Raw genomic sequence first — 14784 nt, forward strand, 5'->3', positions numbered from 1 at the left:
TGAGTCAGTTAGTATATTCAGAACTAAATTAAAAAATAAATATATTAGAGAAATAATATATGTATTATACAAAAAAATAAAATAAAAGTTTTAAAATTATTAATCTTATTATAAAAAAAACAAGATCATTAAATTAATAGAAATACTTATAGGACTACCAGCCAATAATATACATATCCCGGGGGAACTCCCATAGAATGTATATATATACCCTACTTGATTTGAAAAAAATATATATTTGTTGTGCATAATTTGCCAAGGGCATTTTTTATTCATCTCTTAGGCTACTTATATAGATATATATTTTTTCACCCCGCAGATGATATCACGAAAAAACCTTTTTCCTGCTTATTATGACAGGATTGTGGTTCTCAAAAACACCTCAAAAAACTTTTTTTAAAAACTTTTTCAAAAAAACCTTCAAAAAAACCTTTCAAAAAAACCTTTCAAAAAACCTTTCAAAAAGCTTTTTCTTATTTTGTTATTGTTATTCTTCCGCCTCTCTTTTGCAGAAAAAAAGGAAACACGAAAAAGAGTTTTATTCTTTTCTTTTATATGCCCAAAGAAATATATGATTAAAATACACCCCCCAAATTAGCCTGACTTAGGCCTTACAGAAACTCACAGTGGGTTCACAATGTTTCATCAATTACCAACTAGCTGTTATCAATAAAAACATTAACATCCACTTCTACATTAAGACCATACGGGGTATAACACCGTACCCTATGTATCCAGGTCATCTCCAACTTAGATAATTCTCTCACCAGAGAGCTTCCCCTCCAGTGAGCACTGTACTTATCTATCCCCAAGAACAACGTATTCGCCGGGTTACGGTTGTGATGGATAGTATAATGTTTTGACACCGAGTGGAATCTAAACCCATTTCGTATGTTGGTTAGATGTTCACCCAAACGCACCTGCATGGTGCGTTTAGTCCTGCCTATATATTGGAACCCACAGGGACATTGTAAAAGATACACTACCCCTTGGAACTGCACGTAATGAAAGGTTCAATTTTATGTTCTCTAGATGTACTTGTGGAAATGAATGATTCCATTTTCCTCTGCTTGTTTTTATTCAGTGCGCAGATTTGACATCTGCGGCACTGATGATAACCTGACATATTCTGAAAGAAAGAAATCTTTTTAGTGGGCGGATCAACAACATTTGGAGCAATTATATCTCGAAGCGAAGGGACTCCCCTAAACACCAACTGTGGTCTGACTGGTAGGAAAGTTTTAATGATCCTATCATTACCTAGCAAGTGCCAATGCTTACGAAGCAATTTTTTAATAAGGTAATGCTGAGTTGAAAAAGTAGTGATAAAGGGTATAGCCGGTCTCTCTCTCCTTTTCTTATTGTTATTTGGACCTGCAGTTAATAAAATAGAATGATCAATTTCTCCTATTTGCTGCATTATCTGATTCAGTGACTCAACTTCATATCCCTTCTCTATTAGTCTATTTTTAATTATATCTGCCTGTAACTTATAGTCAGTAAGATCAGTACAATTTCGCCTCATTCTTAAAAATTGGCTCTTTGGAACTGAATCCAACCACACATCATGATGGCAACTCCTTTTAGGTATAAACGCATTCCTATCCGTCTTCTTAAAAAAAGAGACGGTCTTAAAGAGGAAGTAAACCCTGATGGGTTTACTTCCTCTTTTTTTCCCTGCAAAGGTAAAGCATAATGGACTACTATGCATCGCATAGTAGCTCATTATGTGTCACTTACCTGACACAGGAGCCAGCGAAGTCACCGCTGTCCCCTGTAGTCCGCCGCATCCATCTTGCTGGTGGCGTCTCGCAGCTCCGCCCAATGACAGTGGCGAAGCCGCGATGACGTCACTCCCGCGCATGCGCACGGGAGTCGCGTCTCGCAGCTCCGCCGCTGTCATTCGGCGAAGCCGCGATGACGTCACTCCCGCGCATGCGCACGGGAGTCGACAAATTAGGCAGCTTTATTCTTGGACTTGCCGCGTTTAGTGCGCCTGCGCGCCGCTGTCTACGGCGCATGCGCCGTAGACAGCGGTGCCCATTTTCGGGCAAATATCTCCTAAACCATATAGGTTTAGGAGATATTGCTTGGACCTACAGGTAAGCCTTAATCTAGGCTTACCTGTAGGTCAAAGTGGTTTGTAAGGGTTTACAACCACTTTAAGAGTATCACCACTCTTCCAAATAGTTAAATCCAAGAAATTATTTTTTTCCCGGCTCGCCTCATATGTAAATTCTATACCTCTCTCATTATTATTTAAGTATCCAAAAAATTCTTCCAGCTCCAAAACAGTCCCATCCCATAGGAGGAGGACATCGTCTATATACCTAGCCCAGAAGGCCAGGTGAGGACTCCTGTCCTTATAGACGACGTCCTCCTCCCACTTGGCTAGAAACAAATTGGCGAGACTGGGGGCATATTTCGCCCCCATAGCTACGCCACGAATCTGTCTATAATACTTATGTTCAAACCAAAAATAATTATGGTTAGCGTATTCCAAAAGGTCCATAATATATAATTGTTGCACCTTAGGTGTAGTGGAGAAACCTTCCAGAAAATATTTTACTGCAGAGATTCCCATAACATGCGGAATTATAGTGTACAAAGAAGACACATCTGCTGTTACCAAGAGGGTGGAAGCACCTACTTTAAGTTCTGACAATAAGTTAATTACATGACTGGTGTCCTTAATGTATGATGGCATACGTTGAACCAAAGGTTGAAGGAAAAAGTCTATATATTTGCCCACCCGGGCCGTGACGGAGTCAATACCACTCACAATCGGACGGCCCGGGGGGCAAGTGAGACTCTTGTGGATCTTAGGGAGATAATACAGTATGGGGGCTTGTGCTGCTTTAGGATCAGGAAAAATTTTTCCTTTTCATTCAATATATTCAAACGGGAACCCCTGTCAACCAATAGTTGTAATGTTTTTTTATATTGAGTTATCGGATTACCTGGAAGAGTTGCATAAGTATCTTTATCATCCACTATCCTATGCATCTCCGTCAGGTAATCTTTCCGGTCCAAGACTACTATGCCCCCCCCTTTATCAGCTGGGCGTATTACCAAATTTTTGTTTTTACATAATGAGTCTAAACCCTCTTCCAAATTTCTTTCCATTTTGATATTATTAATTTTGATGGACTCCAAATCACGTAGGAGAACATCTCCAAAAACCCTAACGGAAGGGGCCAATGCCCCAGGAGGGTTAAACGTAGATGCATTGGAGAGGCCTGTATGTATATATTCATGTTGAGTACTTTCATATTGGATAGTTGGAATAGACATAAAATGTCTCTTTATATTAATAGTACGGACGAACTTATGTATGTCCATGTATGTTTGAAACTTATTCAGTTTCTTAGGTGGAGCATACTTTAGACCCTTATTGAGAAGAGCAGTTCAGCTTCAGTGTCCTATGTATAGAGTGTAATAGAATTGTATTATGATCATGTCCAGTGGAGGGTCATGTTGGGGGTGTAGTGTTCTATGTATAGAGTGTAATAGAATTGTATGATGATCATGTCCAGTGGAGGGTCATGTTGGGGGGTGTAGTGTTCTATGAATAGAGTGTAATAGAATTGTATTATGATCATGTCCAGTGGAGGGTCATGTTGGGGGTGTAGTGTTCTATGTATAGAGTGTAATAGAATTGTATTATGATCATGTCCAGTGGAGGGTCATGTTGGGGGTGTAGTGTTCTATGTATAGAGTGTAATAGAATTGTATGATGATCATGTCCAGTGGAGGGTCATGTTGGGGGGTGTAGTGTTCTATGTATAGAGTGTAATAGAATTGTATTATGATCATGTCCAGTGGAGGGTCATGTTGGGGGTGTAGTGTTCTATGTATAGAGTGTAATAGAATTGTATTATGATCATGTCCAGTGGTGGGTCATGTTGGGGGTGTAGTGTTCTATGTATAGAATGTAATAGAATTGTATTATCATGTTGAGTATCAAGTAATTATTGTAGTTGTATGAATTATAACTCACCAGTTCCTTTTCACTATCAATAATGACCAAGGATGAATTGTAGAATTGGCAGAAGTTCTGGCTATTATTCCATGTATCAATGTCTTTTGAGAGATAGTAACATTTGTCCTTATAGTGTATCCAGTCCTCCATGCATTCAGCATATTTATATACACACTTTTCTTTTCCTGTTGTAGGCGTCTCTTCTAGAAACAGATCAAATTGTTTGTTTTGGTAAATTTTCTACATTTTAACAGCTATTAAATGTTAGACAAAATGTATAAAATTACAGAAAGTCATTACAATAAAAGAATAAAGTACAAACATAAAATAAGACTTGAAATACTAATGGGATAGCCTGTGGATCAGATACCTGACTGGAGATCCCCATACAGCTCCGAGCTGAGGAGCATTTGAGTGGCAGGGACCAGAGCTTGGGATCTCCCCCCCCCCCCCTTTCTTTCCTTTCTTCTTTTATTTTATATCTTTGGGTTTCAAAAGGAGTTTGGCGAGTATTATCTGAGTGCCAAGAAAGAGGTACCCAATGTTCTTATTCGTATAAACAAACATCAGGTACTCTGCAACTGATATATGTATGTATGATATAAGACTACATGTTTTTCTATTGTTATATTTGATGTGAAAACACCAATAAAACCATTGAAACAAAATACTAATGGGATAGAAAAATGGTGGGAGTGAAGATAGATAAGATAGATAAGGCCTCAAAAAAGTATTCATACCCCTTGACATTTTCCACATTTTGTCATGTTACAGCCAAAAACGTAAATGTATTTTATTGGGATTTTGTGTGATAGACCAAAACACAACAGTGGCACATAACTGAAGTGGAAGAAAAATGAAAAAATGTTTTTTTACAAATAAATATGTGAAAAGTGTATTTGTATTCAGCCCCCTTTACTCTGATACCCCTAACTAAAATCTAGTGGATCCAATCAACTTCAGAAGTCATCTAATTAGTAAATGGGGTTCACCTATGTGTAATTTAAACTCTGTATAAATACAGCTGTTCTGTGAAGCCCTCAGAAGTTTGTTAGAGAACCTTAGTGAACAAACCGCATCATAAAGGCCAAGGAACACACCAGACAGGTCAAGGATGAAGTCATGGAGAAGTTTTAAGCGGGGTTAGGTTATAATAAAATATCCCAAGCTTTGAACATCTCACGGAGCTCTATTCAATCCATCACATGAAAATGGAAAGAGTACGGCACAACTACAAACCTACGAAGACATGGCCGTCCACCTAAACTGAAGGAGAGCATTAATCAGAGAAGCAGCCAAGAGGTTCATGGTAACTCTGGAGGAGCTGCAGAGATCCACAGCTTAGGTGGGAGAATCTGTCCACAGGACAACTATTAGTCGTGCAATCCACAAATCTGGTCTTTATAGAAGAGTGGCAAGAAGAAAGCCATTGTGGAAAGAAAGGCAAGAGAAGTCCTGGTTGCAGTTTGTGAGAAGCCATATGGAGGACACAGCAAACATGTGGAAGAAGGTGCTTGGGTGAGATGAGACCAAAATGTAACTTTTTGGCCTAAAAGCAAAAAGCTATGTGTGGCGTAAAACTAACACTGCACATCACCCTGAACACACCACCCCCACTCTGAAACATGGTGGTGACAGCATCATGTTGTGGGGATGCTTTTCTTCAGCAGGGAAAGGGAAGTTGACCAGAGTTGATGGGAAGATGGATGGAGCCAAATACAGAGCAATCTTAGAAGAAAAGCCTAGGTTCACACCTATGCGAATTGGATTACACCACACCCAATTCGCAGAGCATATTCAAATCTGTTAGTTTCAACAAGTCTGGTTCACATATGTGCATTGCATCCACACTCCACATTGCCCAAAAAAAAGTGTGTGTTTTCTAGGCATTGCGGTGCAAATTGCAGGCACATAATCTTCTATGGGAATGCATCTGATTCGCAGATGCGTTCCGTTCTGAACACAAAATTCTCTCTCCCTCCTCACTACACCTCCCCCTCTCCCATGTCAGCTGATCCACAACTTCAACTGAGAGGAACCACTGAACAACTGATTTTTATCTTCGTAGGGAAACCGGAGCTGCAAATCGCACCAGACTAGTGTGAACCCAGCCTCGTATACACAATCTAATTTTCCGCCGGGAATTGTGTGATGACAGACTGTTGGCCTAAAATTCGACCATATGTACGCGTCATCGGACAATTGTTGTCGGATTTTCCGCAAACAAATGTTGGATGGCAGGCTTAACATTTTCCACCGACAATGGTCTTTTGTCAGATTTTAGGATCGTGTGTACACGAGTCCGTCAGACAAAAGTCCAAAGTACAAACACGCATGCATGGAAGCAAGGATGAGCCAAAAGCAATCGGTCTTGTAAACTAGCGTTCGTGATGGAGAATTAACATTCATGACGCTGGGGGTGCCTTGGAGAAGGGGGGCCGCGTGGCCCCCTACCCCAAAGCACCTTGTCCCCATGTTGATGAGAACAAGGGCCTCTTCCCGACAACCCTGACCATTGTCGGTGTCTGCGGGCGGGGGGCTTATCAGAATCCGGGAGCCCCCTTTAATAAGGGGCCCCAGATACCGGCCCCCCACCCTATGTGAATGAGTATGGGGTACAATGTACCCCTACCCATTCACCTGTGAAAAAAAGTAAAAAAAAACACAACACACAAGGGTTAAAATAGTTTATTGCACAGAATTGTGTCAGCATGGAGGTGGAGCCTGGCACTCAGCATCAGCAGCAGCTGTCTTTTAGGGATGATTTACAGTCCCAAGAAACCTGTGGACTTCTACATGGCTGGGAGGAGGTGGCTGTGGATCATGTCGTCCTTAGTGACCCAGAGGACTCCGGACCGAATGCCTCAGCTAACCTACGTTGCATGGCCTCCCTGATCCTGCAAAACCTGCGGAAGGATCCTTGTATTCTTCGGATCAAGGAGAGGGACCATTACTGGCTGGCCCCTCTCCTTGATCCACGGTACAAGGGTAAGGTTGCCGACCTTATCTTGCTGTCGCAGAGGGAGCAAAGGATGAGACATCTATGGGAGGCCTTGCAGAAAGGTCTGTGCAACGCGTTCCCAGAGACTGTGATGTTACAAATTCCTGGTCCTGGATAACGTGTTGCTGAGGCTTCGGTCAGTTACAGAAGGAGCGATGGAGAAGGTGGCCATCTGACCGATGCATTCAATTTTTTAGTCTGCAGCCCCAAGGTATGATCGGTTCCAGCAACCATCGACAGCGACTGATTTACATGGTGCAGGAATACCTAGGGGCAAGATCAGACTTGGACACCTTTCCCACAGAAAATCCTCTGGCTTACTGGGTCTTGAGGATTGATCACTGGCCAGAGCTTGCACAGTTTGCAATTGAGTTACTGGGCTGTCCTGCATCCAGCGTTCGATCACAGGGTGTGCCTGTCCACCGACTCGGTTGATTAACTGACCTTCATAAAGATGAATCAGTCTTGGATCACCACTAGCTACCAAGCACCTGAAGCTGATATAACCAAATATTTTTTTTTTTAAATGTCACATCCCTTCAAGACTGCCTATGCTATGCTGAGTGACTGTCCTGTTATGTTGACTGACTATCCTCTTCCTCCTCAATGATCCTGCTGATAGCTTGGAAGGACATTTTTGGTTCTGGGTGACTCCACCAGTGGCTAAGGCCCAATTTTTCAGCCCCTGTTTAACAGGGGCATGTAATTACAATTTTTGATGCAATGCTTTGCAGCAGGGCTCATTCCTGCTCTCCAACTAAAGTTTCTGTGAGGTGTTGCAGTGTTGTGGCACCAGTGCCTAAAGCCCAATTTTTCAGCTCCTGTTTAACAGGTGCATGTAATTACAATTCTTGATATTTCACAGCAGGGCCCATTCCTGCGCCCACCGAGAGCAACTGCGAGGACATGTTGTGGCACCAGCACCACCAAAACCACCAAAGGCCCAATTTTCTACCACTGTTCAACAATGGCATGTAATTACAATTCTTGATATAGTTCAAAGCAGGGCGTTCCAGTGCCCACCAAGAGTCACTTTGAGGACTTACAGTGTTGTGGCAACACCAACACCTTAGGCCCAAATTTCTGCAGAGCATATAGGGCAGGCCCCTACTTTCAAACATCCAACTTACAAACGTCTCCTACTTGCAAACGGAAGGAGACAACAGGAAGGGAGCTGAAAAAAACGGACGCAAATTTTTTTATAATGGGGTGATAACCCTTCCCTATGTTTTCCAAAAAGCTTAAAATAGATTTTTTGACTGGAGCTACACTTTAAAAATGTACCAGTTCAAAATTACAAACAGATTATACTTAATAAAACAAACCTACACAGTCCCTGTTTTGTTTGCACCGCCTGTATACTGCTGTTCTGAGTATATAGGGCCTGGGGGCCCCACATCTTTCCTTTTTTTTTATTTGGGTACGGGGTTCCCCTTAATATCTGTACAAGACCCAAAGGGGCTGGTAATGGGCAGGGGGGGCACAAGCGGATATGGGATCCATCAATGGCCAAGATGGGAACAACTGGGTTTCACATCAATACTCCCCTGTAGTACAACAGACTTCTCTGAGAACTCCTTCAGATACCCAATCCTACTATATGGATATCCAGGGGAGTATATCTGCTGTCCCACATTTTCAAAAATGGAACACTCAAAACATTTGATCAATTTAAGGAAGAGTTTAACCTCCCAAACCATATGTTCTTTTCTTATCTCCAGGTACGCCATGCCCTATATACCCAGTTCACAGGCTCCTACCCCGACCTACAATCCCTGAATGCACTTGCTATAATCTGTAACAATGAGCCACATCAACTCATATCTAATTTATAAAACATGCTAATTACTCCAGCTGCCACTAAACCTGGCTACAATGCTAAGACCAAATGGGTTGATGATGCTGGGGACTCGGACGAGAACTGGGGCGAGGCTCTAGAGACCTGCACACTTGTCTCACTCAAAATGTTAAACAGGCTTACACAAGTCTACGTAGCACACAGGGCATACTTAACTCCACACCGCTTAGCCAAATTCTGTTCTTCACATAACTCAATGTGCCCCATATGCTTGATATCAGTTGGCACCTTTGGCCATCTCCTCTGGCATGTCCCTCGTATTCAAGGATACTGGTCGCAGATTATCCTGTTCCTACATGATCAGATGGGCTCAATGGTGTATCTTGATCCTAAGCAATGCCTGTTGGGAATCTTTCCTGACAATGATACAGACAAACACACTCTCAGATTCCTACATAAACTTTGTAGCTTGAAAGATTATAGACCAGAATTGAATCCAGGCTACAGCTCCTACAATGGCTGCCTGGATTTCTGAAATTAATAATACGCTTACATACAAAAAGATAGTCTACATCAATAGAGGGAGTTCGGGCAAATACAATAAAATCTGGGACTAATGGGTCCAATCCTCATCAACCTGTGACTCCTGAATCTGCACAATACTTCACTAGCTGAATGCACCTGGCTCCATGTAGCATGTGTGAACTATACACACCTTTTGGTTTATACCATAAATGGAACACAATTGTCATCAGTATTGTTAATCTTTGTGGGTTTATTTTCTCTGTGTATGTATTTATACATTGTTTTTCTTTATTCGGTTACGTCTCCAAATTATGCTTGAATACCCTGTATATTTTTGCATAAAACTCAATCAAATTTGTTTCCAAAAAAATATAATAATAATATTCAGGGACAGTCCCTCAAAATCAGGGACAGCTGGGAGATTTGCATTTCTGGGACCTGCCTGGACAAAGCAATACTGCCTGGTCAAAGACCTGCCCCAGATTGTAACTGGACATTGAGGAAGCACTAGCATACTGATAAGGTCATGCACGTGTTCTTATGTCCTGTAAGCATATTCACAGTGTAAGACTGATATCACAGTTCAAAGCAATAGAGGATGCTTGATACCATCCCTCCCTCTCCTAGTATAAAGATGCTCATACACTGATTTAAATTTGGCTGATTCAGAAGGGACTGTACGAAACTTAGTCAGTGTGTGGCAACCCCGACCTTGAAAAAATTGTTTGATAAACTTCTGGGGAAGGGACATATGGGGAAAAAAACAGCTTGTAGGTGGGAGGGAGGCCAGGTGGTAGGAACCACCGGGGGAAGGAACAGCGCACACACAGTGGTTGTAGTTTTAGGGAATGTATTGTTAAGAATGTTCCAACATATCTATGATCCATATTGGAGAGGTTTAGCCATTTTTTGCATTTATTTGCAATATTTTAATGTTTTTCCTTGTATTATGTGTTTAATAAAGCTTCTATATTTTTTCTACAATTGGTGCCTGGAAAGCCAATTTTTCCATTTTTTTTATTTAACCATTGACGTTTTAGAATGTGGCACTGCATTACTTTCAAATCCCATAGTTCCATCCTGTGTTAGAGTTTGGCAAAATTTTTGATCCATGTTCCAATATATAGTAACAGAGTCTATGTAGTGGCCAAGACTTGCAGCAACACTAAAGCCCCGTACACACGAGAGGACTTATGTCCGACAGACTTCCGAAGGAGTTCCGTCGGAGTTCTGCTGGAATTCCGACGGAGTTCTGACAGACTTTTCGGCTGAGCGGACTTGGCCACACACGATCACACTAAACTCCGACGGATTTGAACGTGATGACGTACTACTCGGCTCGAATAAGGAAGTTCATAGCCAGTAGCCAATAGCTGCCCTAGCGTCGGTTTTAGTCCGTCGGAGTAGCATACACACGAGCGGATTTTTCGAAGGGGACCGGGTCCGGCGGAGTTCCTTCGGAAAAATTTGAAGCATGTTCCATATTCTAAAGTCCTTCGGACTTTGGCGAGTCAAAAGTCCGTTGCAGCCCACACACGATCGGATAGTCTGACGGACTCAGTCCTTCGGACTTTGGATGTTGAAAAGTCCGCTCGTGTGTACGCGGCATCACAGATGATTACATAGTACATGTGGGGAGCAATGCTCAGAGACCGACGGCACCTGGTGCAGGAGGCGGATGGTTGGCAGTAAGCAGTGAAGAACTAGTGGCGGAAAGATTCCCCACAGCAGCATTAACAAATATTCCCTATGCTGTCCCTCCTCCTTTGAAATCTCTCCTTATGCTAGGCACACTCTCCCTTACAGCGAGTTATTGTCTCTGGCTGACCTCCCTCTTAGAGTGTAATGAGACAGGTCCTCTTTTTCCTCCTGTATTGAATTGTATTGTAACTGTACTGTCTGCCCTCATGTTGTTGGCACTATATACATCAATAATAATAAAAATCACATGGCAGCAGTGTGAAGCTAGCTTAAAAGAAGGACTGTTTTTACAACTTTTGTATTAACTTACAACTTAAGACTTACCGCTTCTAAGCACAGCTGCAGCAACAATTGCCAGTATTAATAGTACTAGAATGACAAGAACTGGGATCAGGGGAACCTTTTTGTACCTCAGCTTTTTCCAAGTTCCTAAAAACAATGTAGAGATAAGACATTAAATGTAAATACAGTCTACACTTTATCCTTAAGTGTGCAGAGATTACAGAGACAGAACATAATAGGGGGTCACACACAAACACAACACACCAAATTAACCTTAGTCCTTGTGCAAGGGCTAAGGTTCAATTGAAATTAGTAGATACAATATGAATATTGTATGGAAAAAAAAAAAATCAAACCCACATAGTTGCTATGGTGTCTGAGGACTGGAAGGGCCTTGTGAACCCCCTTAACTCAGGCCTACAATCACTTGCCATGTTAAATGTGCCTTCTTAATCACTTTTCCCTCCTGTGCCCAGACATCAAAACCTGAGAAAATAATTTATCCCGATAGTTTATGTAGCGCTTCCCCCAGAGAAGCCGCTGGATGATTGGGTTCCCAGATTGCTGTGACCGCGACCCTTCCAGTAGTACTTTGCCCTCTGACAAACCAAGGCTGAATAAAAGTTATTTGGGTGTCACATCCAGCAAAGCAACTAACAGTTACTACAACAGCAAACAATTGCAAATAAAGGGAAAATACTGGGGGCGCTAAACTATTTGCAAACAGGGTATCATTAACTGCTTTAAGACAACCCACAATACTTTTACAGTGGGCGGGTGGCACAGGCAAGCTCAGAAATGTATATATATGTTGCTTCGCACATGGGCTGTGTCCATTGGTTCCTGGCTTAAAGCGGCTGGGGGATCACATGATCACTATGTATACACAACCGTAACGAATGAGTTTCATTCATAACAGCTGAGCTTTCTGTAGTGATGCTCTGATTGGTCCACAGCTATCACATGGTGCCTGGGCCAATCACAGCACCCTGTACCATGTGATAAGCTGTAGCCAATCGCAGCAAGTCAACAGAAAGCAAGCCATCATGAATGGAAACTACTAATATACTTTGAAGCCATCCATTCTTATCCTTCACTTATAAAAGTCATGTGTGGTTTACCCAAATACATGTGGTAGGCACATTCTTGTAATCTTTTTTCCTATGGAGAGCAATGTGCTCTATAACATGTCCCATTGTACAGGTAGCTCAAGTCAGTCTGGTTTCTGGTCCTAAATGATGCCCAGAGTCATAATAACATTCTTTCATTATTGCAGGACCTCAGAAAATGATGTAGTGTTTAGAGCAGGGGTCTCAAACTGGTGGCCCTCAAGCTGTTGTGGAGCTACAACTACCATAAGGCATTGCAAGGTTACAAGCATGACTCCCACAGGCAGAGACATGATGGGACTTGTAGTTCTGCAAATTGAGACCCCTGGTTTAGAGACTGCAGCCACCTGAGCAAATGCAGTAGATAAAGGACAGGCAAGGTAGACATTGGACTTTTTTCAAGTTGTGAAAGTTTAGTGTACTTTTAAATACTGACATAAAAGTCTATCCTATCCATATCCACAGTAATGTATAATAGAAAGAAAAAGACTGTTAGCCCTTGTACACACGGTCGGAGATTCCGTCGGAATGTTTCCTATCGGACTGTGTGTGGTCTGCATCGGACCAATTTTTCCAACTTGCCGGTAAAATTTTCCGACAAAATGCTCCTATCGGACATACTCCGATCATGTGTAGCCTACTCCGACGGACAAAGTGCCACGCATGCTCAGATCAAATTCCTAGACCAAAGCTATTGGCTACTAGCCTGAACATAGTCCTGTCGTAATGAAATAACGTCATCACGTTATGTACAATCGGATTTTCCGACAACTTAGTCCGACCGTGTGTTTGCAACATCACTTCTGGACCTCTTCCGGAATTAATCCGTCGGATTTGGTTGTCGGAATCTTCGACCGTGTGTACAAGGGCTAAGAGGTGTTCTGATAGAAATGAAAACTGTGTTCTATGTGAACCACAACATAACATATCTTCTAACATTGTCAGATATATCGGTTTGGATTAATAATAACCCTTTGTTCTCAACTCTCTGGTCAATATAAACTGCTTTAGAACTCCTAAGGGCTGATTTATACAAAAACAATTTGAATGTTATATATCAAATGCTGTCAATGGAAATACCTGGGCAAGTTCAAATGAAGCCAACCCAAGCTGTAAAACATTCAGCATAACAGCCATGCATAGCTCAGTACAGACACAACATTTGTACATACATGCCTTTATCATACCTTGGTTATCAAAAATTGCAGCCTTTTCAGTGTCTTCATTTGTGAAGGGGCTTAAACATTCTGTACAGAGAGAAAAAAAATATTTGAATGTCCCTAAATTATGAAATGCAAAACACTTTTCTGATATACATTCTTAAAACAGTAATATATCAATATGCAATATATGAGAAGCAAGTAAAGTACACAACTAGACTGTATGGCAACAGGTTTGTGGACACCCCTCCACATATGGAGTTTAGGAGTTTCCAGTGAAGGGTTCTGTTAATACTACCACATACAAGACAATTGTGATCTTCTAACCTTAAGGTAAAAGTGCAATGAAGATACTATTCTGTTTCAGCAGGACTGTGCCCCTGTGTACAAAGCCAACTCCATAAAGACACCAGTTTGGTGTGGAGGAAGTCAAGTGTCGTCCACAGAGCCCTGACCTCAACCCTACTAAACACCTTTGGAATATATTGGAACACCGATTGTTAGCCGGGTAATATCATCCAACATCAGTACCTGACCTCCAAATGCTCCTTTGGCTGAATACAGCATCAATTTCCACACACCCACTCCAAAATATTGTGGAACACATCAGACAAGTGAAGGTTGTTATAGCCACAAATGGGAAGGAGAGCAACTCCATATTAATGATCATGTTTTTGCAATGGGATTTCCAACAAGATCATCTTGGTGTCCACAAACTTTTAGCCATATAGTATATCTATAGACAAACGGTATATTTTGACTTACCTGTAAATTCCAAATCTTGGAGCACAGTACAGGACACAAGCAAACAATTGATAAACCCCGGGATACAGATGCATACCTACAGGTGACTAGATGCTGGCAAAGATTTTGGAGGACACAAACCCTAGGCACCTCCCCTATAACCCTACCCCACTCCATGACTCCTCGGTTTTGCAGCAAGCAATGCAGAGTAACCAAGGAATGGAAAGGAAAATGTCCCGTCTTGTACTGTACTCCAAGCTATGAAATGTACAAGTCAAAATTCCTCTCATCTTAATAGTACAGTACAGGGCGCAGGCTGTGTATTCATAAACCCAAGGAGGTCCCCATGCAATGAAGGAGCTCGCTGAACAAACAATTAGGCCGCGTACACACGCGCGGACTGTTGGCCCAACTTTGTCCGTCCAACAGTTTGAGCGAACAGTCCGCTCAAACTTAGCATGGACGGACATGGCCACACACGA

General features: G+C 41.9%; 1 protein-coding gene across 1 annotated transcript in view; it reads right to left on the minus strand.

The window, feature by feature from the left end:
• Positions 1 to 14784, minus strand: part of LOC143929837 (C-type lectin domain family 2 member B-like) — a 138147-nt gene that overhangs the window by 74704 nt on the left and 48659 nt on the right. The window contains exons 2-4 of the mRNA XM_077453811.1: positions 13586 to 13645; positions 11332 to 11436; positions 4001 to 4185 (exon numbers count right to left, since the gene is read on the minus strand). Of these exons, the coding sequence (XP_077309937.1) occupies positions 4001 to 4185; positions 11332 to 11436; positions 13586 to 13645 (350 nt within the window). The remainder of the gene's footprint in view (positions 1 to 4000; positions 4186 to 11331; positions 11437 to 13585; positions 13646 to 14784) is intronic.

Source organism: Lithobates pipiens, unplaced genomic scaffold (genome assembly GCF_037356315.1).
Source record: "Lithobates pipiens isolate NorthernLeopardFrog02 unplaced genomic scaffold, aLitPip1_a1.2 Scaffold_25, whole genome shotgun sequence".
NCBI lineage: Eukaryota > Metazoa > Chordata > Amphibia > Anura > Ranidae > Lithobates > Lithobates pipiens.